General features: G+C 45.3%; 1 protein-coding gene across 1 annotated transcript in view; it reads right to left on the bottom strand.

Moving 5' to 3' along the window:
• The window catches only part of COL7A1 (collagen type VII alpha 1 chain), a 618941-nt gene that overhangs the window by 175138 nt on the left and 417064 nt on the right, over positions 1 to 26739 (bottom strand). Inside the window, exons 52-60 of the mRNA XM_069207404.1 lie at positions 25047 to 25079; positions 18200 to 18271; positions 16975 to 17034; positions 15504 to 15539; positions 14064 to 14144; positions 10351 to 10386; positions 10185 to 10229; positions 6923 to 6994; positions 6791 to 6835 (exon numbers count right to left, since the gene is read on the bottom strand). Of these exons, the coding sequence (XP_069063505.1) occupies positions 6791 to 6835; positions 6923 to 6994; positions 10185 to 10229; positions 10351 to 10386; positions 14064 to 14144; positions 15504 to 15539; positions 16975 to 17034; positions 18200 to 18271; positions 25047 to 25079 (480 nt within the window). The remainder of the gene's footprint in view (positions 1 to 6790; positions 6836 to 6922; positions 6995 to 10184; positions 10230 to 10350; positions 10387 to 14063; positions 14145 to 15503; positions 15540 to 16974; positions 17035 to 18199; positions 18272 to 25046; positions 25080 to 26739) is intronic.

Here is a 26739-nt window from a genome sequence, read left to right as displayed (position 1 = left end):
AACCTGACTTGCCCCATTTTAAGACGCCCATGCGCCATTTTCCCCCTACGCCGGCGCTGTCTGGTCTACGTGGTTTTTTCCCACGCAAACCAGGCAGCGCCGGTCTGATTGCGCCGTCTAACGCCATTCCATAAATACGGCGCCCGCATGGCGCTTCAGAATGGCGTTAGACGGCGCAAAACTTTTTGACGCTAAACTGCGTTAGCGCAGTTTAGCGTCAAAAAGTATAAATATGGGCCTAAGACCTCAAGATGCTTCTTGACAGAGGTGATCAGGTCTCTCTCCCTCCCTTGTCATTCCTCTTTCATCAGACATCAAGAAACTGCTAGATTGTCGTTGTTGTACTTAGTTACTGGTGTAGGTTCAAGAGCTGCTGCCTCAGAGGGGAGGGGAGTCTGTACCACAGCCAGTCTTCACAGCTAGGTCTTTGGCTTTCACTGTTGTGTGGTTTGTTCGTACTTTCTTAGCCCTCTAGAGAGTGCTACCAGCTGCTTCTCTGGTCCCACCAGTAACTCCCCCATTCTTAGCCCGCTAGACAGTGCTGCAGCTGCTTCTCAGGACCCTCCAGTAACTCCCCCATTCATAGCCCTCTAGACAGTGCTGCATCAGCTTCTCTGGACCCTCCAGTAACTCCCCCATTCTTAGCCCTCTAGACAGTGCTGCATCAGCTTCTCTGGACCCTCCAGTAACTCCCCCATTCTTAGCCCGCTAGACAGTGCTGCAGCTGCTTCTCGGGACCCTCCACTAACTCCCTCATTCTTAGCCCTCTAGACAGTGCTGCAGCTGCTTCTCTGGACCCTCCACTAACTCCCCCATTCTAAGTCCCCTAGACAGTGCTGCAGCTGCTTCTCTGGTCCCATCAGCAACTTTCCCATTCTAAGTCCCCTAGACAGTGCTGCAGCTGCTTCTCTGGTCCCATCAGTAACTTTCCCATTCTAAGTCCTCTAGACAGTGCTGCAGCTGCTTCTCTGGTCCCGCCAGTAACTCCCCCATTCTTAATCCTCTAAATAGTGCTGCAGCTGCTTCTCTGGTCCCGTCAGTAACTCCCCCATTCTAAGTCCTCTAGAGAGTGCTGCAGCTGCTTCTCTGGTCTTGCAAGTAACTCCCCCATTCAAATTCCTCTAAATAGTGCTGCAGCTGCTTCTCTGGTCCTGTCAGTAACTCCCCCATTCTAAGTCCTCTAGAGAGTGCTGATAGCTGCTTCTCTGGTCCCATCAGTAATTCCCCCATTCTAAGCCCTCTAGAGAGTGCTGCTCGCTGCTTCTCTGCTCCTGCCAGTAACTCCCCCATTCTAAGTCCTCTAAGCAGTGCTGCAGCTATGTTTCTGTTCACAGTGGAAAATCCTAATTCTAAGCCCTCTAGATAATGCTGCAGCTGCTTCTCAGGTCCTGTCAGTTAATCACCCATTCTAATCCTTTAGAATGTGCTGCAGCATCCTGCTCTGGTCCCGTCAGTAACTTTCCCATTCTAAGTCCTCTAGGTGGTGCTGCAGCTGCCTCTCTGGTCCTGTCAGTAACTTCCCCATTCTAAGTCCTCTAGACAGTGCTGCAGCTGTTTCTTTGGTCCCGTCTGGTCCCATTGGTAACTCCTTCATTCTAAGTCGTTTAGGCAGCGCTGCAGCTGTGTCTCTGTTCCCAGTGGTAATTCCCCATTGTTAGACCTCTAGACAGTACTGCGTCTCTGTTCATACATCTACAACACTCCAAATCAAAATACATAGGTAAAAGACATTGTCATTTACAACACCAATAGCTCTAACTCTCACAAATGAGAGACCTATTGCATTGCAAATGCTTGTTAGAATTGCTGGTGCTAAGCACCGGCTGGACCCTGCCCTCTCCCTGAAGCAGCGTCATACTCCAGGCGAAATGTGGGGTCTTGTGAGGGCTCAGAGGGCATCTGTAGGACAGGCTCCATGGGGCAGCTTTACAAGGAACTGTCCAGGATCCCCACCTAAAATATGTGGAGTTGGTAGTCAGATGGTATAATCAGAATCCCCAGGACATTGCGGCAAAGATTTACAAATTGTACTCTTAATCAGTCCTTTTCAGCCTTAGATCAATGGCAAACTGTTTTAGCAGAGTATTCAACTTTGAAATAGGCATGTTTAAAGTTTCTGAGAGTGTTTGTTTGCAATATAGGAAGGAGGAATCCTGCTGAACTTAACGAGTCTGGTCAACAAATAAATTGGGATTACACAAATTCCCAAAACAAATACGCAACTCAGCACGAAGCACAACACACATTTTCAATTACAGCGGAGGGATGCAGGTCAGCAAAGAAGCAACTGGCTTCCAACAGTTAAAATTTAGGGCCTAATTATGAGTTTGACGGACAAGATAACCCGTAGTGGCAAACATCCCATCGGACCTATTAGGAGTTTCAATCAAGGCTAATGGGCGGAAACTGAGGTTTCCACCCGTCAGCATAGCAGGAAATAGGCAGCTGCATTGTCTCTGGCTCGAAATCGAGCTAATGGCAATGCTGTCGCCTGCAGGGTGCACCAGCACCTTTGCAATGTTCACTGTTTGCAGAGCAGAAAGTGAACATTGTGCATGTGCCAGGCAGGGGGCCCCCTGCACTGCCCAATCCAAGTCCACGGCCAGTGCAGGGGCCCCACTGTGGCCCCCTGCACTTGTCTCCGCTAGCCTTTTCATGGCTGTGAAACCGCCATGCAAAGGCTGGCAGAGAATGAGGTCTTAATCCGCAGAGCAGCGATGCATGCAGCGCTGCCCAGCGAATTGCAACCTCCACCCACCGTCAACCCGTCGGGATCACCGACCCCAGTGGAGACTTCGGAAATCTGTCAGCCTGACTGCCAGGATTTTAATGTGGCGGTCGGACTGCCACAGCAGCGGCGGTCCTGACCGCCACCGCGAGGTTGGCGGTCTTAAGACCGCCAGCCTCGTAATGAGACCCTTTGTTTGTATCTGCCATCAAGAAAGCCTACCAGGCAACGGTATGTGACATGTGATTTATACAGTATATCTGAAGCACTCCGGCCCTTGGCACTTGTGTAGCTTAAAAGGAGTAGGTGTTGTGGCTCGCGCATTGAACTGACTGGACAGTTTATATGTTCATTGAGGCAGGTACTACTGTAACATTCACTTTAACATTCACTGTTTGCCCTAAACCAAGGCCGTGCCCTCCAGAAGGAGGAGCACGACACCTTCATCCTCTGCCGCGCAGTGTGACATGCAGGAGTCTTTTAATCTGAAGCCATGCAATGTGTCAATGGGGGGAAGGGGATTCTTTCATACAGTATCCTCCAGAGTTATGTATCTGCTTTTCTGGACATGTACCCCCAAGTCTACCATGGCACCCGCACCCCAATCTTCTGCCACCAGGATGTCTGTTCCCATCCTTGATGTGTTGTCCAGTGTAATGCCCAGGAATTTGCACCGCCCGTCACTGGGATCTCGATCCTGTGATCCCAGCCCACAAGAGTCTCTTCTCAAGGATGCCGCATCTGACAGCTTCCCTTGTGCCACTGACAGTTATGTGTCTAAACCCCACAAACATACTTCTACATAAAAAAAACCCTCCTCCAAACCTGCCTCCCACGATGATGTGCCGTATATCGCCAACATGAATTGTCTGCCCCTGGTAATTACTTTGGGCTGCATTCCTTTTTTTGCATAATGTGCCACTACAGACTGGCACCAATCACCTCGGTCCAGCTAGAAATGCTAATCCATGGCGCCTTTCACCAGCAACACACGGATTGGGCACAGGCAAACAGGTGGGCGGCTGAGTTCAAAGGAGCTCTAAAATAGGTGACAACACAATGCCAATAAGGTAATGACTAATTTGCGTAAGTGACTCTTGGTAGAGCTGAATAATACACAGGAAGGGGGAATGACTGACTTCCCTTTACATAGTAAAGAAGTCACTCCTAGGTTTTATGTGTACTAACTTTATGTTCACACTCTGGCGAATCACCGTCCCGAGTGCAGACATAAAGATAGTATATATAAATGCCCTTTGTGAATTCCCAAAGTCATAAACATAGACATTTGGTATAAGGTTAGACCAAAAGTCTAAGTTTACCTTTGTGAATCGGGCCCTCTACATCTCATGCATAGACCCTGTGGATATATTTCAACAGGACAAGATGGAATCTAGATGCAATTGCTGATTGTCGCAGAGATGCACTGGCGTCTGCCCATCCTCATCCTTAAAGGTTCCCAGGTCCCTTTCCTAGGCCAAGCAGAGTGCAGCAAGTGAATCATCCTTGTGGTATATTAATGACCAATAAACCTGTGTGACTTTTCTGCCTCCTAATTGCCATCTAAAGCATTTAAAGCCTAGGAGGTCCTCCAGCTCTGAGATTTAAGGTGTTAGTGCATGCCTGAGTTGTAAATAGGGGTAGAACAGGGTTCTGATTAATTCAGACACCTCCAGCAAGCCAGGAGTCGGTAGATGCAAAAGAATAAGGGGGTTATTCTAACTTTGGAGGAGGTGTTAATCCGTCCCAAAAGTGACGGAAAAGTGACGGATTTACCACCAGCCGTATTACGAGTCCATTATATCCTATGGAACTCGTAATACGGCTGGTGGTATATCCGTCACTTTACCGTCACTTTTGGGACGGATTAACACTCCTCCAAAGTTAGAATAACCCCCTATGTGTCAAATTGTTAACATGATTCTGTGACAGTGCAGTCACTCTGAAGCAAGTTAGACAACTTTCAAATACATCACAATTGATTATTTATGCATTTGCTGTTTTAGGTTCATATTTTTAGGAGGGAAAAATACTGCACTGATTTTCTCAATGTTTTTACCAGTCTGCACTTAAAACACAGGCAACGATGGCAAAAAAACAACCATGTGCCTAACCTAGAAGGAGGTGGGACTAAACACAGCTCGAGGGGGAGATCCTCAGGGTGGACGATGGGGCTGAGCATCTCAGGAGGTGGGACTGAGAAGAGTTAAAGATGGAGCCTACCAGGATGGGAGATGAGACCAAACAGAACTGGGGTGGAGTTTATCAGGGTGGGACTTCAGATCGACCAGGGCATGTTTGAGACTGCAGATGATGGGAGGTAAGACTGAGAAGACAGGAGTTGGGCTGACCAGGGCACAACTTGGGTCTGAGTGCAGGATGGGGTGTTAACTTAAGAGGACAGAAGGTGGGTCTTAGAAGGACAGATGTAGGACTGCAGTTGTGATGTGGGTTAATTAATCAAGAAACAAAAACTGAGAAACCACACTGGACTAAACCAAATCATAGAAAGCCAATTTGAGGAACTAATTTTAGGGAAACGGAAATGAACTGAAAAATAAAAAAGAAAGATTTTAAAGGAAAGATAATTTTAAGGAAACATCCAAAATCACACACTGGGGTGAAGATAAGGAGTAATGAGGGTTTTTTGGGTTCAGGGATGGGTGATGTTTATGGGCAGTGAGAGTTTTTTATGCTTTTTATGGTTCAGGGATCCTTTATGACACAACGTGTTAGGCTCCTAACTCCAAATTTACACTCACTTACTAGTATGTCAATTACAAACTGTTTATGTCTCCCCAAAATGTTTTCAAATGAGCAAACATGTCTGTGATAGTGTGCCATCTTCAGGTTCATTCTTATTAAGTTAATTAACTATAACATTTTCAGCATATCCGTGCATGCATTTCACTTTATAAAACTGTGGGCGTGACTGTTCCATTTCCCTAATGCTCCAACACCCCTCCTTGCTTGGTATTTCCCATGACAGCCTCTCCTAGCCGGGCAGCTGCTTTTTCCTATATTGTGTTGATTGCAGGCCACAGCCTTGTGAGTGGAGCAAGCATTTGGCAGCCAATTTCATAATGAAAAGGTATTTAGCTAAAAGAACTTTGCAAGAAAGCAAATCAATATTTGCTAATTTTGAAGGCAACTAATAGTAATATGAAGTGGCTGCAGCATGTGTGCCTTCTAGGCAGTGCATTGATAAGTTTCTGTAGAAGGACATATTGGCCCTCATTACGACTTCAGCGGTCTTTTTCCAAGACCGCTGAAGCCGCTACAGCCAACAGACCGCCAGTGCTGGTGGCCCGAAGACCTCCATATTTTGAGTTAGGTAGGATTTCCACCCGTTTACAGGCAGAAATCCGACCCCGTCGGCCTGGCCGACAGAGGAAGAGAGGCTGTTCCATCACCAGCATCGCAACGCCAACAAGACTCCGCCCGCCATATTACGGGGAAGTGCGTGTGCATTAATGCGTAATGAGAGCCAATGTGTTTGCATTTAATAAAAGACATTAGGGGCCCATAAATATGAGATTTGAATGTGTACATTAGTAAACATTTAGGAAATGCACTCTCCCTTTATGCTAAACAGTAGCCTTTACATACCTGTGATAATGAATGTACATGCCAGCATGTCACAGTACACAATGCTGGTGCCACTTAGAGGTAAGAGAAGTGACTCATAAAGGCAAAAACAACAGCACAGATACCAAGGTTCCAATATTGTGCCTGCTGTTCTTGCTGTATAGACATAGATTGGGCGCAATCTCCCTTTATCACTCCATAGAACATAATCTGTCCCTTTTTCTCTCCTCCACTTCACCTGACTTAAACCAGTGCCTGGTGGGACAAGTGCTGTAGTGTCCCTGACATCCACAGCACCAGTACCTTCACCCAAACTGTGGTGGAGAATGGGGTTGCATAGGAAACCTCTACTCTAGCAGTGTAATTTACAAACACATTCACCTTTAGCTGTTGTAATACAATAGTGATGGGGAAAGAACATATGTGTCTTAAAAAATATTCCAGGAAGGCAGAAAAGTTCCACAGTGTACTCACCGGATTTCCTCTGTCTCCTTTACTTCCCGCAGGCCCAGAGCTACCCTAGCAGGTGAGAAAGAGAGAGCTGAAAGATGATGAAGGACAAGTGTCATTACATTGGGGTGCATTGAATATGGGAATAATACTTACATCCCTACCAGGGTCGCCTGGATCTCCTGGGTCCCCCTTTTCTCCAACAACACCACGGATTCCTGGCAGACCCTTTAAAGAAAGAGACAATGTCAGCATAGCTGTGGATCACATCATTCTAAAAGGCGAGATTGATGTGAGTAACAAATGCCTCAAAGTTTGGATAAACACCTCCCTCCTCTGCATTGCAATGTCATGCTTTATCTCCAGCTTAGTCTGCGATAGGTGAAAAGTAAGAGAGTGTGTGCCTGTGAGTATAGGCTCTAATACATGTTGTAGTTCATAGGTACAGATAAGCTCCCGTCCCTCCATAGAGAGGCTGAGAAGTCATGTTTGTGAACTGTATTGAGGTTTCCTTATGGTGTAAACCGCATGGGGATTTGGTATGCTAGCCTTCCTCTACACACACACGTGTGTGGATGCTCAATAATGTGCTCTGCAGAGGAGGCTTATATGGGGGCTGCTTGTTGCAACTTTTCCCACCATAGATATGTGAGTGTGTAGGTATGAGATCTCATTGAGTCTAAGACTGATGCTGGTGTCTGAAGGTTGAATGAGTTGGTTTGTGCAGGATGTTTGAGGTTGAATAATGCATCACTGGAGACCTTAAGGTATTCCATGGGATAATGGGTCTAGAGGCTTCTCCTTCACCCTAAAGTGTGAAGTTGGAGAAATAATCTGCTGGTTGAGTAAAGAATGTAAAGTGAGGTTGCAGGATGAACATATTTAAAGGCTTGAGTGTAGGAATCTACACATTACAAGTTTGTGGTGTTGCCCATTGAGGGTCTTGTGGTTGTACAGACTGGGGCAGAGCATAGTACTGATGGAATTCATACAAGAGGTATAGTGTAACATGGGCATTGGGGACCTTTGGAATTTATAGTGGCTTGATATCTCTTGATGAGTAGAGTTATGAGTATTATTGCAGCACCGATTAATCCAGTAGTAGATACAGCAAACAGTATATTATTAGTCACAAACAAATTTATTGTTCATGTGTGCTGATAACTTTACACAGAGAAATCGCATTTGCAACAAACAGACAGTCACAATGGCGCTATGTGATGATACATATATGACTCTGCAGCTAGATGTGTGGAATCACAGGCACCTTTTGTCAAAACTATTTGTATTTTGTATGTTTTTTTGGCTAACCATCCCAAGCCCAGATAATATATAGAAATAGAACCCGATAATTGGAATTTATTGGTGGGTGGTAACAAATATCAGTATTTGGGGAACAAGGCAGTGTAGGAGATATCATGAGTGTTTACCAGATCTACATTGATGTAATAAATCAAAGTCCAGGGTGTAATAACCTTTGTAGATGTTGTTTTCAATGCAAGGGGAAAGAGACATGAGAATACACTTCGACTGAAAAAGGTGGGGATTAAACATTAGTTTAGGCGCTCAGGGAGTTGGTAGGTGATAGGACGATGTGGTAGGAAATAGGTCTATGCCGTAGATCACGTCAATGCTGGAGGTCATAGGTCGATGTGGTGGATAATATGTCGATGTGGTAGCTAAAAGGGACATGTAGAGGATCGTGCGTCAATGTGATAGATCATAGGTTACTGAGGTAGATAACTGGGCAATGTGGTGGGTAATCACTCTATGTGAATGATTGTACGCAAATGTGGTAGGTCATAAGTCGATGTGGTACATAATAAGTTGATGTGCTAGATCAGTGGTTCCCAACCTTTTGACTTCTGTGGACCCCCATTTTATCAATACTGGAGCCCGGGGACCTCCACTGACTCATTATTGGACTCCGTGGACCCCCACTGAGCCATTACTGATAGTTGGAACCTAATATTATTACATTTTCCAAGCATTCGCGGACCCCCTAAGGAGGTTTCGCGGACCCCCAGAGGTCCCCGGCCCACAGGCTGGGGACCACTGTGCTAGATAATAAGCTGATATGGTAGATAATGGGTTAGTGTGGTACATAATAGTTCAATGCGGTATGACATATGTCTATTTGGTAGACCATGTGTTGAGGGGTGTGTATCACTGATGGGGACTAGGAGGTAAAAATATCTGAATCATGAGGAAGCACAGTGGGATTAGCAAAGAGCTTGATATTAAAGGCAGTATCCAGGGGCATAAAAAGGTCAGTCTTCTAAATTTAGAGGAAGGCACGGCCATGGACACTCTTCAGCAGAGTAAAAAGATGTGAAAATTAATTCTGAAAAGTTGAACATAGTCTTTTGGTAGGACACATAAGGCAATTTTAAAGAGATTGAAGAATAGGACAGTTTCTGCTGAAAACTTAATTTAGAAAATCAGGGCTGATAGACAGGACCACAGTGATGGATTCAGGGGAATATGGCAATTTTTCTGAACAAGAAAAAGCCTAAGATTTAATGTGTGTTGGATAGAACCACTGTGCTACTCAATGCAGATATTATAGTCAGTGCCAAACCACTGACCTGGACATTTCAAGAGCACACAGTAGAAACATTTTCAGATCAACCCTCAAGCAACCACGCTAGGGCACAAATCGTGTTGACACCAATACCATGGTTGCCCTGAGGAACTGGAGGAGGCCCAGCAGAAGCCAATAGTAGCAATATTTCTTAATGCTGAAAACAGATTTGATCATATCTCCTGGGACATCCTCTGGTTCCTGTTGTTGGTGGATCTGTTCGCAACTCCTGAGAAATGCTGACCACCCTCCTCATTATAATAGAAAGTGTTCTTTTTCCTGTGAATTCCCTGGACAAGCTCCTCTTGATTAATGGTTTTTGTTTTGTTGCTTTTCTTGTCTTTTATGGTGTTATCTTTAGTCTTCTTTAAATGGCATGCATTGTGCCTTAATTTTATATCTCTAGAAGTTAAGCAGGTGGTAGTGGACAGATGTTGGTGAATACAATGAAGGCAAAAAGATGTCACATTGTGCTGTTGAAATACCTCCAACATAAAGAATAAATAAAAGCACAAAGTTAGGGGAGAAAATGAGATGAGAGGGAAAGGTTTTAATGCACTGGAAAAGGGAACATATACAGATTCTTTCTTATCAGGATTGAGCAAGAGGCAGTGTGTAGCATTTGGTATGAGATGTCAGAGAGGCTACATGCTGCATAAGCCTGTGGTAAACCCGTGGAGTAAGGGATGGAGAATTATGTTTGAACAACTTCTGAAAAGAGGGGTAGGAGAAACTGATTGTGACGACAATGGGATTGTATGTGGAGTGAGGAGAGGGGATCAACTGCATTAGGGAAGCACACTGGCAGCAGGGGTTGTACTGTATCCTACTCACCCTGGGCCCTCGTTCTCCATTCTTGCCTGGGACACCTGCTTCCCCCTGCAAGAAAAGACAGAAACACACATATACTAAAAATAAACACATCAAGAAAGAATCTGAAACAAAGTATCAGACCCTGGAAACTGTGAGGGAACATAACCACTACTGTTGAGACACTCACCGGTGTTCCTTCGTCTCCTTTCTCGCCGCGCTCCCCCTACAGTGGAGAAGAGATTGGAAAATCCATTATAACTCAGAATAAAAGTTCATGGCAGTCACATAATCAAGTGGCATGTTGTATACAAAAATGTCAACATCCCCATTAGGTGCAACCTGTTAATCATGTAAACAGACATTAGGACAGTATGGGTACTCTGCCAATCCCTGGTAGAGTCTAGGACACGGCCCAACATTCAGTGTTGTAGCAAAACTCAGGGTCAGGTAGAACTGTGGCCTGGTCCAGAATCAATCTTGAGAACTGGTTTCAAGAAAGCCAAATGTCCTCTGATTGAGTGAGAGAGAAATTGGTAGTCAGCCTAGAACTTATTTAAACAGAGCCAAATGTTCACAAATTGAGTGAGTGAGATACTTGTAATTGCATCAATCGCCCAAGTGTACTGTGGCCCTAGGACTAAATGGAAAGAAGAAAATTATCATGGAAGTAGAATCAAAACACAACAGAACTGGGGAGATCTGAAAACCTTACAGAAGCTCCTGTGTTTGAAAAGGTGCTGAAGGGCAGGCTATTCCATAGGTGGTGGGTAAGGACAGAAAAGGCCCAGCTCCCTGAGCTGAGGATGTTTAGAGCGTGACACTGTGCTCTAGTATCTTGTGGTCTGCTTTTTTCAGCAGTACTGCACACCTCGGCTAAGCCATGGTTTTTATGTCTCCCTGCTGTCACTCAGGACCAAGGCAGTCCTGAGTGACCCTGCAGCCTGGTGTCCCAGCTATGATGAGTGGGTCTTCTGACTGCAGGGAAAGGGAAGGGCAATAGTGAAACTAATAAAAACCAACTCACTCAGAACATAGAGGGTCATCCACGTAGATTCTACATTACTCCAGGAATACCCGGACACTCCAATATATGCGTTTCCAAAAAATCTCAGTGAAAATGTAGTGAAACTAAACCTATGGTGACGTTGGGTTGGGAAACCGCCAACAATGCCCGACTTTATGGACATAGCTATTTGCTATGGTTGAGGGATTTGTGGCATGGCTTGGAAGAACATTAAGGGACAGCAGGTGAGGATGACTAGCTCAGTCTTGTTCTTCAGCTTCATCCCTGCCGTTCAACATCACACACCTGGGGTTGAAGTCTGATCCCGGTCTCTACGGTCTATACGTTGCGCCAATGCTGAAGGGGTCTATGTGTTTCTTTTTCCCGCCTTCAGCACATATATTAACTCTAAAAGTCTTTGATTTAGTATATGAGCTACAGATAGCAGAGCTCGGAAACTCAAGGCGCTATGTGCCGCTGTAGATGGAGAAAACAAATCCGCAGCACAAAGGATGGGTCCTAATATGCTCCCTGCCTCGTCTGCCCCACATTCATTTTGAATTCACATTTTCCTTTGCTTCAGCGCCCTTTTTAGATATGCTGATCACATTTGTCTTGGGACAGACCTACACCTCTTCTCTATTCAGTCTTTCATCTCGGGAAAATTGATTAATAAAAATAATGGTAAACTTTTACTTGTGGATTAACCACTGCTCATGGGTGCAGGAGGTATCTGATTATTTGAAATTCACAAACTGTCTTCCCGGTTACTCCTGGAAACTGGTGCCAGGCTCAACTTAAACCCTGGAAAACGTTTGTGAATTCTTTTTATCAGACACAAAGATAGTTGTGTATTTTTTTTCCTCAACAGGGAGAATGTTGTTTCAAGAGAAGAGGCCCCTTCCCCTAAAGCCTACATTAATTTCATTGGGAATTTGCTTCCCCTGGAAACAGTTTAACATCAGCTCTTGCCATTATTAAGCTGAATTGTGTAAATATATGTGTGTTCCCAAGTGTCCGGGTCATTCCTGGCTTGGAATGACAGCCCTGAAGAAATGTACTCACTAGGAAAATCTTTTTGAGTAAATCCTTTCATGAGTGCAAAACGACTTCTATAAATTAAAAAAGTGGTTGTGGATTCACATGTAGGCCAACATGCATGGCTAAGTTAGACTTACACATGCAAACAACCATCTAAATCAGGCCCAATGGTTCCTATACTGAAGCTGGAGCAAGGTACCCTTTCCTTCTACTAAAAGCATGAAGGACAGAACTTCATGTCTGCTCAGCTGTTTACCAGAAGGTGGTCAACTGCCCAGCTCATGCATCAATACCTTGTAAATACCCAAGAGGTAATAAAAATGTCTTCATGAGTAGGGGTGAACTTGAACAGTTCACCTTAGTCTAGGAACATGATGAGACAAGGATGTGACAGTCAGTCTGCTTTCACGACGACCCTTGAAATCACCAGAAGTAAACAGTTGTATTGGATTGAAACTACATTTTGGACTTTTCTTTAAAAAAATGTTATACTTCAGCTTTACTTCCATATGTATTATCTGCCCTATATGCCTTTGTTCTCTAGTACTAAATTTAAGTGTAATATTTTATTATCAGTATTAATGGCACTCTCTTTTATAGGTTTTATTTAGTTACCATGCATAGTAATTTCACATTCTCAGACATATCTGCCTAGAGCATTGCTACCTATACTATTTAATTCCTGCAGCCCCTGGCACCCTCTGCCACCCTTCTAGATGTAAGAAGCCAACAACAAGGTGTTTTTTTTACTATGATGCCTGAAGGAAATTCTAGCTTCTGATTCAGGGTTTGCTCTGAATGGAAACTACTGATTTCTGGAATGAGAGTTAAATTTGGAAGAAGATGCAAATGGATCGTGCGGTGGAGTTGATTCCTTTACCACCCACCTATCAAAAAGTTGGTATCTTTCTGCTGTTACAGGCTACTTGGTGAACATCAACAGACCTTATTTTATATGTGGTCACACAGGTCACAGGTATAAAATTACAGATGGGTACCTGAACAGCAGGGATCTGAGCAGCATCTGAAATACATTGAGACTGAAGCTCGAGTTGTGCTTGATGTTACACAGAACCTTGGGTGAGAACCATCCCCTTTAGTCACTTCCTCATATCTATAATTTTATGTTTTATGTTGGTCACAAACCTTCTTCTTCTTCCCAAGAATTGTGAAACTGTATCAATGTATTTGGTTCGTAATATTTTTAAATATATAAGTAAAATAGTACGTCAGTTGTGAGTAAGGAAAGGCAACATGCAGGCGTCTTAGAGGAGTGTTACTTTTTTAAGTCGTTTGTCACTTTAAATAAAAAAGACATTATGGGCCTTATTACGACCTTGATGGAGGGGTGTTCCTCCATCACAAATGTGGCGGATATTCCGTCTGCCGTATTACGAACCCATTATATTCAACGGAGATCGTAATACGACAGACGGGATATCCGTAACATTTGTGATGGAGGAAACCCCTCCGTTAAGGTCATAATAAGGCCCTTAGTTGTGTTTCTTTAAGCTTTTTATCATCTAAACAACTTGGCTGAATAACCAAATTTTGAAAAGCCTACTCATGATGGTGTATGAATATGGAACCCATGTATTAAAGTAGATTTACGCCATCTGTTTGGATTTTCCAGTATTGTGATGGTGCTGCGTTGTGTTTTCAGTATACATTAATTCAAAAAAACATATTGTGTGATCCCAGAGAGCTATGAAGGATGCATAATGGCAGATGAAAGAAAATCTGTTTGTCAAACTCTTGGATGATTGTAGAAGGCTCTGCCCCTTTATCAGTTACCTGCAACTGATCAAGGGGCTTCATCAATAGACAAAGAGTGGCTTCATCAATAGACAAATTACCTCCTTTCCACGTAGCCCAATCTGTCCGGGTGCACCTGCTTTACCCGGTTCTCCTTTCTCTCCTGGGTCCCCCTGGTCTCCCTGAGGGTCAAAACATATGCAATTATGACACTGAAATCAGGATATCTAATTATCGATTCGGTTTTAAAATGTTGAATGAATCATTTTGGTTGCACGGGGAGCTAAAATATTCCAAAACAACAGAAATATGGAGGGTAAATGTAGAAGACCCACAGAAATGCAACAAAGGGAAGTGCATCCAAAAAATAGTCCTGCAAAAGAGGGCTCAAAAGTACTAGACACTCGGTGCACTGGAGGCCTTCAGAAGCAAATGACTGAATTCACAAGGGTAAATTTACACTTTATTGTAAGTTGACAATCTTTTTCAATTCACAAAGCAATTTTATGAGTAACATCTTTATGAATGCCTATCTTTTTATGTGTGTAGTGTCTGCCACGAGTGCCCAGGCTCTGCAGTCATAAAGATACTACTTGTAAGATTCCTTTGTGAATTGCAAAAAACGTCGACTTACACAAAAATGTAAGTTTACCTTTGTGAATCAGGCCAAAATTGTCCAGACCACGAAAGTTCGATTAGAAATTGTCAGCTGTACAATGTGAAGAGAACAGAAGGCAGGAGCGGCTTGCGGGTCTTTGTGGGTGCGGGGCAGGGGTGAGGGAGAAAAATAATTAAAAAATGTTTAAAAAATCACTTACCCGTGCCGCTCTTCTCCTGTCGCTGCTGCAAGCACAGGCTCACAGCCTGCCCTGAGGCCAATCCTGACGCTGCTTAGAGCAGCGTCAGGATTGGCTGGGAGCGACCAGCTAGGACACTTCCAGGCAGACTGGGAGCCTGTGAAGGCTCTCTCCAGCCAGGAGAGAGTCCTGTGCGCATGTATGTTTGGCCGGCCCTAGACGGCTGGCCAAACACACATGCGCTCTGAGGGGAGTTCACAGTGCACTCCCCACTGCTCGTCTCCCACAATATCCCTTCCTTGTGAAAGGATTTGCAGCAGTTGCTGCTGGCGGGGGGTTACACGGGGGCGGGGCGGTGGCGATGCGCCTCCACCCAAACAGAGGAGCAGCGCCTGACAGAAGGTTGTCACCAACAGACTGAAGGGTTAATAGGTTTGGTACAAAGAATGCAGTCTTTCGCAGGCCAACATAGCTAACAGGCATGCAATCCATGATATCACATAATGGAAGAGAATTAAAGAGATATGCTGGAAGTGGATAACAACTGTATGCATTTATACAGTTGTGATCTGCACTAGCTGAAGCATCTTCAGCAGCACAAAATGGCCGAACATCTATGCAAGACCATGACATACACCAGGTGTATACTCAGCATATGGCAACACTCCAATTAGGAAAATAACATGCATGTGTTTCACCCCATAAAGAAATAAAAGGGGGCAAATAGTGAATGAAAGACCATACCTTTGGTCCAGTTTTGCCACTAAGTCCTGCAACCCCCTAGTGGAAGGAAGAAAGAAGAATGTTATTTTCCTGTCACTTTTAGTTCAGGTTCTCTTTTAGGTGTCTCCCTGGAAGATCTACAATCATCTATAAAAAATGGTTAACACAACATAATTAATAGGTACTTGGACAGTAAAGTAATACTTGCCCTTTCTACAAATCCCAACACATTTTTGAGACGAAATTCTAACACAATACCTAGCTGCAAAGCAAAAAGTTGACAAACATCGAGGTGGGTTGGCTAGTCCATTTTAAGAATTAGGAGGCCTTCTTCAGGGTAATCCTTGCCCCCTTGGATGATATCTACATTTAATTGCAGCATTTACCTGCATTGAAAGGCATACATTGATGCATAGTAATATCGGTGGGCCCTCCAAAACCCTCCATAGGAGTGGGTGCATCCATTTCAATTTGGTACTCCTGCACCCCAGGATTACCAATATCATAGATTATGGGTATATCTGGATTTGGGAATACTGTGGTATTCCAACTTGCACCGATGAGTCCCTAGTTAAACGGGGAACTACCATAGAAATGGTAGTTCTCCATGGTGTCCTAAAGTAACTACAACTCGCGCTCTCGCCATGCGCTGCTAATTATCCCAGATATTACAGCAATCATGACATCTTTTATAACACTATTGATAATGTCACTGTAACATTTGCAATAACATTATTGATGAGAAAACTGTGCGTGGCGAGGGTGCGAGTTATAGTTACTTGAAATACCTCTAACTATAACAGATGAATTTCTATGTTTTTGTACATTTAAATGTGAGCCTAACTATAACCTCCCTGCAACCTTTGGTTTTTAAGTGAATATATATGTGTGTATATATATATATATATATATATATATATATATATATATATATATATAGCTAGATAGATAGATATGCACACATATATAGTTATATATCTATTTGATAGGGGATTTCAGGAAGCCCGCTTCATTTATTTGTCTATTATTCTGTCATTCCCATTTTAATTCCACCCACAAGAGCATACAGCAAGAGGCAAAGGGTCGGTCAGCCCACTTCAGCTATTGGCTAACTTCACTATGAGACACAACATTCTGCCCTTTCACAGGGAGTAAATCAACTCACCAAGTAGTATTCGTAAGTGCGAGCGACTACGACGACATTGCGTGGTGTTGGGACCAAAAACATGCTTTTTCTTTTAGTCAATAGGTTTTTTAAGATTGACAAGGTCCCAGAAGATTCCCAAAAATAAGGTTTTGCAAAAACCATGACAAAACAAAATAAGCATTGACAAAGCAAAAAGGCTGGCGATCAATGCCAGACCTATTGACTTTGCCAGTGCTTGTTAAATATTGATATGGCTGCGACTGAGGTACCATATTAAATGTGTACATGAATTGATGCCTACTTTAATAATCTGCTATTATGCTTGTGAAATCTCCCAATACCCACCCTTTCGCCGGGCTCGCCTTTGCCTCCTGGTTGTCCAGCGGTGCCGTAACCTGGGGACCCCTATGATGGAAAGAGAAAGCAGACTTAATTACAAAAGTTAGGAATGTTGAGAAAACGTGCAGAGAAACCTGACTGCAGAATTCAACATTGACACCTACGTTATCACAGGATTGGAGAGCTTATGTAGAACATTAGGAACGAAAGGGGCAGTAGTGCTGAATATGGGTCTGATCGTGCCTGTCTGGCTACACTCGAGTACTGAACAATGCTCCTGTCCCAGGCCTTTCTTATTTACCCCCCAGTGTTTGCCCTTGGTCCAGCCGTACATAGTGAAGGCTTGAGCTTGTGGACTCCTATCTCAGAGCACAGAGCAGCAGTAGAACGCGGAGTCTGGCATCTACTATGACATCACAGAGTTCAGCCAATTTTGTTGCACACATGCGTGACATCACAGCTGCACAAAATGGCTCCCACCTCTGATGGACATGCAGAAACCCAGCCTACGACAAAATCAGTGGTGGCTGCCACTCAACAGGGGTGGTGGGGTAGGACGGGATGGAGCAAGAGGAGTTGAGGTGAAAAAAAAGAAATAAAAAAGTTAAAAACAACGCTTACCTTGGGGAGACACGTTTGTCTCCCCTCCATCCTTTTCCTCTTCCCGGCTGCACACAGGCTCCCAGCCAATCACGACGCTGCTGTCACCAGCATGACACAAGTGCCATGATTGGTCTGAGCGGCCTGCTTTGCCGCTCGGACTGGGAGTGGGAGCCTGAGCATGTTCTCCACTCGGCTGTGCAATACAGCCGGGTAGAGAACATGCAAAGTGTGCATGTCTGTTTGGCCAGCCCAACATGGCCGGCCCAAACGGACATGCGCACTTTGTGCTGCAAAACCACACTTACAGCCCTCCATTGGCCCCCACCCTGCCCCTACTCCCAGTAAAAATAAAATGTCAATAAGATCGCGTTATTATCATTTGATTTTTCCTTTCCCCACAATCCAGTGGAGTGACGGCCACAAAATGGTGGCCTTCAAAGGCTGTAGCAGCGACAATGATATAATCAACATAAAATTGTAGATAAGCAAACATAAACAGCCATCTCACTCTCTTTAAAGCTTCTCGAGATCCCTCTCACAAAAGCATCCCTGTTGAGGATAATTTCTGATGTACAATCCTCTCTAATTTTTTTAAAATAAAAACAGAACTATATTTTTCGGTACTCACTCGGTCTCCTTTTTCTCCTGGTTCTCCTCTTTCACCTTTGGGCCCTTCGGATCCTGGAAGACCCCTGTCACCCTAAAAGATGCAAACAGAAGGAGGGAATTGTCAGGATGTGGAGAACCTCCTCTGAAGATGCCATTTAATTGTCTCCCAAACAGCACAGCATTACTTACTGAACGTAATGGAGGGGTGATAACTATACTGAATATAGCACCACACAGTCCCTGGAAAGTCAGTATTTGTTGCAAAAAGTCCACAAAATAAGACAAACCTTCACCACCATCAAAACAAGAGGAAATAACAGAGGAACTTTCGGCAGACAGCACTGGCAGTGCGGTTTCTAGGCACTGTAGAATGTGTGTAACTAACAACTACATTAATGCCTATTTCCCTTCATTTGTTAGCACAATACATAATACACTTCTGCAGGTTTATTGGCCCCACCGTGCTCGGTGCACACTTTATCTGCACAGGAGTGATGGAAGGCTGAGACAGCCAGGGGTTCTGAATATCACACGCAGACTCCTGCAACAAGGGCTTTAACCCACAGAAATTTGTTACAATTAAAAAAGGCGTGCAGATGATTCCTAAAAATCGACCTAAACTTTGAGTGCCTAGTGACGTGGAATGCGCCACTTTGGGATGGTTGAGATTTAAACTGATAAGCCCACTCAGTGACTGCTAATTATCTAATGCACAATTGCTCCCTGCAAGAATGCCCAAATGAAGGGGGTGATTCTAAGTCCGGCGGGCGGCGGAGGCCGCCCGCCAGACTTCCCCCACCAAAATACCGCTCCGCGGTCGAAAGACCGCTGAGGGTATTTTGGGATTTGCCCTGGGCTGGCGGGCGACCGCCAAAAGGCCGCCCAGGGCAAATCAACCTTCCCACGAGGACGCCGGCTCAGAATTGAGCCGGCGTAGTGGGAAGGTGCGACGGGTGCAGTGGCACCCGTCGCATATTTCAGTGTCTGCATAGCAGACACTGAAATACTTTGTGGGGCCCACTTACGGGGGGCCCTGCAGTGCCCATGCCATGGGCATGGGCACTGCAGTGGCCCCCAGGGGCCCCGCGGCACCCCCTACCGCCTTCCTGTTCCTGGCGGGAGACCCGCCAGGAACAGGATGGCGGTAGGGGGTGTCAGAATCCCCATGGCGGCGGAGCGCGCTCCGCCGCCATGGAGGATTCTGCAGGGCAGCGGGAAACCGGCGGGAGACCGCCGGTTTCCCGCATCTGACCGCGGCCGAACCGCCACGGTCAGAATGCCCTGCGGGGCACCGCCGGTCTGTCGGCGGTGCTCCCGCCGACCCTGGTCAGAATGACCCCCGAAGTGTGCTCCAGTTTCACACAAGGTACAAATCACAGAGTATTTTGCACATCCAATTTCTACTTAGGTGTGCAAGAAAAGCCATTTGCCCTGGTAAATACCCAATTCAGATTCATACGGTCAGTAGTAGCATAATTTATGTAGGGCCGGCTTTAGCGCTGGTGGCGCCCGGTGCGACAATCTTTTTTGGTGTCCCCACCTCCATGACCTCCTCCCCGAATCCCCTAACTAGCACTCACCAGCAGTGCACCTCATATCCCCTTAGCTTCTCTCTGACAAACAGTTCATTTTTACTTTTGAGCCTGCGAGTGCATGTACTAGTGCATGCGTCTCGCTGGTGAGACTCGGTTGTGTTCAGTAAAGGGCTTGGAGCCCGCCTATCGTTCACCATTTGTTGGTTTGCGCTGCACTCTTCTTTACAGCCTCGTAATTCGTCAAGGCACGCTTGGCATCATTTCCCTTCCTCTGTGTGGAGCAAGGACCAAGCACTAATTGATTCAACTTAATTAGTGCCCATGCGCTGCTCCCGATGTGATCGAGGTACTATTTGTTCTTTTTATTAACTTCTAGTGCCCCACAAACAGAAGGCGTGTTTTACAGCGCTACTCATAGTTCACTCATATCCAGTTCTGTGATCTGCATGGTACACGTCCTTTGCAGCGGACACATTAACTCTCTGCGCTACTTAATGATGAGTCAAAACTTCCACTAGATAAATTTCCAATCTCTCATCAGTAGGAACATTAATCACCAGAGTTAACTTGCCATTTTTATTTTTGCCTGAAAACTGCAGGGTGCACAAGGAGGTTCACATGCTTTTAAACCAAAAGCTATTTTTAAACACAGCGTCCCCCACCAAAGTCGGCACCAGGGTGGAATTTCCATGATCAAAAATCCAGGCTTAGGAGTGAGTGTGTGGGCGTTTTTGGTTGGGCCTACAAGAAAGAGTAGGTGAACACCCACTAGCTCGTCTAGTGTGAATATACACATACTCCTTCCTGGCAAATTCACACAAATGCACTCCCATCAAGGGCAGCAGCGGTGGCCCCTCCGCTATGGTGGAGGAGCGTCGCCCCACTATTGAAAAGCAGAAAAATAAAGGGATAGTAAAAGTATTATCCCTTTATTTTTCCACCTTTGTAGGGCGGGCTGGAGCAGTGGTATGTGCGCTTCTAAATGTATGTCAGTTTGGCTGGCCGTCTGAGGCCGGCCAAACTGACATGCTCACTTACAATCTCTCTACCCAGCGGTATTTTACAGCCAGGTGGAGACCAAGCGCAGTGCCCCCACTCTCCCCCTGAGCGGCATTTCTGCTCACTCAGGCCAATCGCGGCACTTGTTTCATGCTGTGTAACAGCATGAAGAAAGGTCATGATTGGTTGGGGAGAGAAGATGAGGAGGCTGGAGTGGAGTGGCGTGTCACAGAGGGGCAAGTATGTTTTTTTTTTTATTTAACTGCCCCCCGCTGCGTGACCTGCCCCCGCTCCACGTGCTGCCTCGCTCGCCCTTCCTGGTAGCAGCCAGGCAGAAGTAAGTGCTTGATGGACACAACCTCAAAGGAGCACCCCCAAACCTTAGTGTACACAAGGGAACAGCTCACACAAGGGAAATAGTTTCTGTAGAGAGCACTAAAGAGTACTGTGTGAGAATGCACATGTACGTCAATCTTACACATCCAGAATTTTCCATCGGTTTGAATTTCCAAAAGTGTAACTTTTACTTATCTGGCTACTAGAATTGTATGACTATTACAGATTTCTAGGAGCTTTGTAATCCCTTGAAAGTCGGAAATTCGCTGCAAACACAGGAGTAATTCTACATCTACAGATTTCCACCTATCCCATCCAGAGCTTTATGAGTAGGGCTTGAGGGTTTATGGTATCTATTTTATGAACATTTCTCTCTGTATTTATCCATATTTGTTTTTTGCCCACCTTATTGGTATTTATCCATACTTATTTTGTGTTTTGAAAATAAATGTAATTGTAAAGTGGTATATTTCCACATTTATTTAACTGACAAACATGCACTCATAATTTTCTGCCTGTCGTATTTTAGCAAATTAAGCAGCCAAATATAGCAAAACACTACGCCCTCAGATATCACATTATAATATAAATATATGTTACCATACCCTTGTACTTAGGGAGATCTCAACCTGTGTTTTAACTTCCCATACTTGTCTATCTGCTTGTTGTCCTGGAAATCATGGAAGACAGCACAGAGAGTCACCCACAAGAAGCTACATTTTCCATTTTTTTTGGCTTTAAAAAATAAATACAGACAGGAAATACATTATTTTCTGTCTTTATTTATCTGTAAAAATCAGTAAAAAATGAAAACTGGGAGCCTTATTTATGAGCCAGGGCAACAGTGAGAAATCACTCAAACCTTGCCTCATTCCTCCTGCTGGTCTCTTTAACTGAGTGAGTAAACAGGTGAGTGGATGAGTGAGTAAAAAACTGTTGGGGTTTAACTTCGGATCCCACTTTAAAAATGTACTACTGATTTTCACAAAACTATATATTGGCGTACAGGAAATTGGGAGAATGTCTGACATACTGACGCCTCTTAAGAAGCTGGTAGAACAAGGGTAAATCCTAAAGTATGGGATTTCAGTTGACATGTGAATGATTCTGTTCCTGACCTTGTGGAAAACAGCCTGCCATAACATACCCCTGATTTTGCCATGAGCGGCTCAGTGGACTAGTCCTCTGGAGATATTTACTATTTATGAGTGACCCCTTGGTCACAGGTTCAAATCCAGTGGGGCCACTCAGCCATTCATCCTCCCGATGGCCAGTGGATACTTCAAACCTATGGCCCTCATTATACCATTGACAGTAATGACCACCTACCGCCGCGGCGTTGGGCGCCAAAAGACCACCGCAGCGGCTACCAGCCGACTGCCGTATTATGACCACAGACGGAAATCCACCAGAAGGATGGCGGAAATCCATCTGCGGTCATGCCGCCGGATGGTGGTAAGGTGGCTCTGCTGCCACCAACACCGACATGCCAGTAGACCGCCGCCAGTCGTATTATGACATGTTCTGCTGGCGGTAATCCGTCTGTGGTCATGCCGCCGGATGGTGGTAAGGTGGCTCTGCTGCCACCAACACCGACATGCCAGTAGACCGCCGCCAGTCGTATTATGACATGTTCTGCTGGCGGTAATCCGTCTGTGGTCATGCCGCAGGATGGTGGTAAGGTGGCTCTGCTGCCACCAACACCGACATGCCAGTAGACCGCCGCCAGTCGTATTATGACATGTTCTGCTGGCGGTCGCTGCTGGAGGTAGCAGAGCCCCTTCCCGTCCAATGCTGGAGGACCCCCTGAATCCAGGTAAGTCGGGTCCCCGACAGGGGAAGGGGGTGTGGGGTGTTGTGTGTGTGTGAGGGTGTGTGTGTGTGCATGTATGCGAGCGTGTGTTGCGTATGTGCATGTATGGAGGTTTGAGTGCGTGTATGTTGTGTATTGTGAATGCGTGTCTGCGTGTATGTATGACAGTGTGTGCGGTTGTGTGTGTGAATGGATGTATGCATGTGGGGATGGATGCATGTGTGTGTGAAGGGGGTGCGTGAATGTGGGGGGGTGGGGTGCTTTAGTGAGGTAGGGGGGCGGGGGGAGGGGAGCAGTGAAGGGAGAGGGGGAGACCCCTATCAGTGACAGGGAAGAAATTCCCTGTCACTGATAGTGCCTACCGCCATGGTTTTCGTGGTGGTAAAAAACCAATGAAAACCATGACAGTAGGCGGGTCATAGTTCCGCTGGCGGTACATTGGCGGCCGCCGGGCTGGAGATGTGTCTCTCCAGTCCGTCGGCTGTTACTGCCGTGTCTGTTGGAGTGGTACATTGGCTTCAGCCAAACCGCCAATGTCATAATGTGGCGGTTAGTACCGCCAGCATGTTGGCAATACTACCGCAACATTATCTCCGACCGCCAGGTTCGTAATGAGGGTCTATATGTCCCAGGCAACTTACAGATGTACAAAGAACTTAGACTGAGCGTGTGCCTTCCCCTTGCATCATGTGTGCCTATTGTACTGTGTGTATCACTCTCCACTTCCCAATCATTAGGTTTAGATAACTGCTTTTAAACCTGTCTTCCTTCCATCAAAACTCCTCTGACACCCTCATAACCCAATGGCTATTTGTTCCTCCCACCAGCCCTTCATCCCCTGTCAACACCATGACACCACACCAGACACCTCAGTCCCCCATGTAATTACTGCACTCTGAGTTAACAACTAGGAGTGCTACTGTGTGCAGTGCTTGTGTGGCGTTGTGTATTATGTATACTTGAAAAACCAGGTACAGTGATGGATATAATTTGTGTAATATAAAACTCTAGTAAATGCACTCCTAAAAGTCTTGTCAGAGCTGCAGCCCATCCCTTTCCTGTCACAGGGCACAACTCATCGAGATCATCAAGCACTAGAGTAGGCCTGGGCGGAATTCCGCAGAGTTACAAAAAACTCTTTGAGATTCGTCCCGCTTGTGATGTGATTTAGCACTCGGAGCTCGTTCCACGCTGAAAAATCAGCATAAGCGGCACCACGCAGCATGCCAGAGGGTGCAGCTTCTCGCTGTAATTTTGTTGCCGCTTGAGTAGATTTTCTACTCAAACAGCAGCTTTCCGACTGCCAATGGTCGCGACCTCCTATGATCGCCATGTTGGGAATATCTCACCAGGTGTCCTCTTAGTGACTGGAAATCGCGCTCGGGGACACCAAGTCCCATTCACACTCGTCAACTTACCGTTAGTGAGCCTCATGCGAGCAAAAACTCTGCCACGCAGCAGCTGGTGGAATTTGGCTGGAACTCTGCATTGTGGCCGAAAACTCTGCCAACTCCATCGGCAGAGCGGAATATAACACCCATCCTCACACTAGAGCTCATTTAAGACTGCTCTGTAGAGGTCTTTTGTCTCATGTCCCTCCCCCATTATAGCAATTATTAGTCAAGTAGATAAATGAAGACTGACACTCATAGGCTTTTTCATTTCCTAATTCATTTGCTTACTCACTCATTCAGACCCACATGTTCATTTCCGTTCTCACTCGCTTATTCACTCGTTCCATTGCTCACTTATTTAAAGAATCATTCATCCACTCATTCACTCACTCATTCATTTGTTCAATCACTTGCTTGTTCAAATACTCAGCCAATCACTCATTTACTCACTTTCACTCATCCAACCATTTCCTTATATAAAGACTCATTTGCTTATTCCCTCACTCGCTCACTTGCTCATTCAGACACTCACTCATTCAAAGACTAACTCCAAACTTTGCTAATTCACTCACTTACTTGCTCACTTGTTCACTAACTCGCTCATTCATACTCGCTCATTTAAAGATTCACTCTCCCAATTACTCAGTCACTCTACACTTGTTCAGTCATTCCCTCCTTCAAAGACTCACTCACTCGCATGCTTGCTCACTCACTCACATTCTCACTTGTTTACTCTCTCTCAGTGCAAGGACACCTGATGGGGAATTATCTTTTACTCATCACTGTTACCTTATCTCCTTTGTATCCACCAGAGACAGAAACCTAAAGAGAACACAAAGAGAAAATAATTAATCAGCAATAAACAGAATAAATCAGGAGTTACACTAGATGGGCAAGGACACGTTTTAGAGAAAGTGATTGACCTGTACAACTCAGACCCACACCTCCTCCTCTAAATGTGGCAAACCCTTTAAAGTACCATGAAGTGAGCACTGCAAGTGGTAATTTAAGACAGGATCTCTGCAGGGGTGTACCTTGGGGGGGGGCGTTTGTAGTGTTACACCCCCGTAATAACTGTAATTTCTGTATCCTGCCCTAACCTTGCAGACAAGCTCACCATCTCTGGTGGTTCTCTGCACAGCCTCAGCCAGGACACCAACAGACCGGAGACAGGGAAGTGTAACAAGAAAAAAAAGGCAAGAGGCCTTTTCCCTCTGTCCATTTAGGATCTGGAACAATATCTCTGAATCCATCACTACTACTCCAATTTAAGAAAGAGTTTAGGATGCACCTCATTAAAGAACAATATATCACAATGCATTAACACCCAACAAACCAGATACCTCTCATGTCACTCATTGAGTGCATGCTTGTCTTTGACCATGTGAAGTGGTCTGCTGCTCTCTGGCTAGGTTCCCTCCATAAAAATACCACACACATACATACAGGGAGTGCAGAATTATTAGGCAAATTAGTATTTTGACCACATCATCCTCTTTATGCATGTTGTCTTACTCCAAGCTGTATAGGCTCGAAAGCCTACTACCAATTAAGCATATTAGGTGATGTGCATCTCTGTAATGAGAAGGGGTGTGGTCTAATGACATCAACACCCTATATCAGGTGTGCATAATTATTAGGCAACTTCCTTTCCTTTGGCAAAATGGGTCAAAAGAAGGACTTGACAGGCTCAGAAAAGTCAAAAATAGTGAGATATCTTGCAGAGGGATGCAGCACTCTTAAAATTGCAAAGCTTCTGAAGCGTGATCATCGAACAATCAAGCGTTTCATTCAAAATAGTCAACAGGGTCGCAAGAAGCGTGTGGGAAAACCAAGGCGCAAAATAACTGCCCATGAACTGAGAAAAGTCAAGCGTGCAGCTGCCACGATGCCACTTGCCACCAGTTTGGCCATATTTCAGAGCTGCAACATCACTGGAGTGCCCAACAGCACAAGGTGTGCAATACTCAGAGACATGGCCAAGGTAAGAAAGGCTGAAAGACGACCACCACTGAACAAGACACACAAGCTGAAACGTCAAGACTGGGCCAAGAAATATCTCAAGACTGATTTTTCTAAGGTTTTATGGACTGATGAAATGAGAGTGAGTCTTGATGGGCCAGATGGATGGGCCCGTGGCTGGATTGGTAAAGGGCAGAGAGCTCCAGTCCGACTCAGACGCCAGCAAGGTGGAGGTGGAGTACTGGTTTGGGCTGGTATCATCAAAGATGAGCTTGTGGGGCCTTTTCGGGTTGAGGATGGAGTCAAGCTCAACTCCCAGTCCTACTGCCAGTTCCTGGAAGACACCTTCTTCAAGAAGTGGTACAGGAAGAAGTCTGCATCCTTCAAGAAAAACATGATTTTCATGCAGGACAATGCTCCATCACACGCGTCCAAGTACTCCACAGCGTGGCTGGCAAGAAAGGGTATAAAAGAAGGAAATCTAATGACATGGCCTCCTTGTTCACCTGATCTGAACCCC

The sequence above is a fragment of the Pleurodeles waltl genome, chromosome 9 (genome assembly GCF_031143425.1).
Source record: "Pleurodeles waltl isolate 20211129_DDA chromosome 9, aPleWal1.hap1.20221129, whole genome shotgun sequence".
In the NCBI taxonomy this organism is placed as follows: Eukaryota; Metazoa; Chordata; class Amphibia; order Caudata; family Salamandridae; genus Pleurodeles; species Pleurodeles waltl.
Note: the sequence above shows the minus strand (reverse complement) of the source record. Positions and strands in the feature narration are given on the sequence as shown.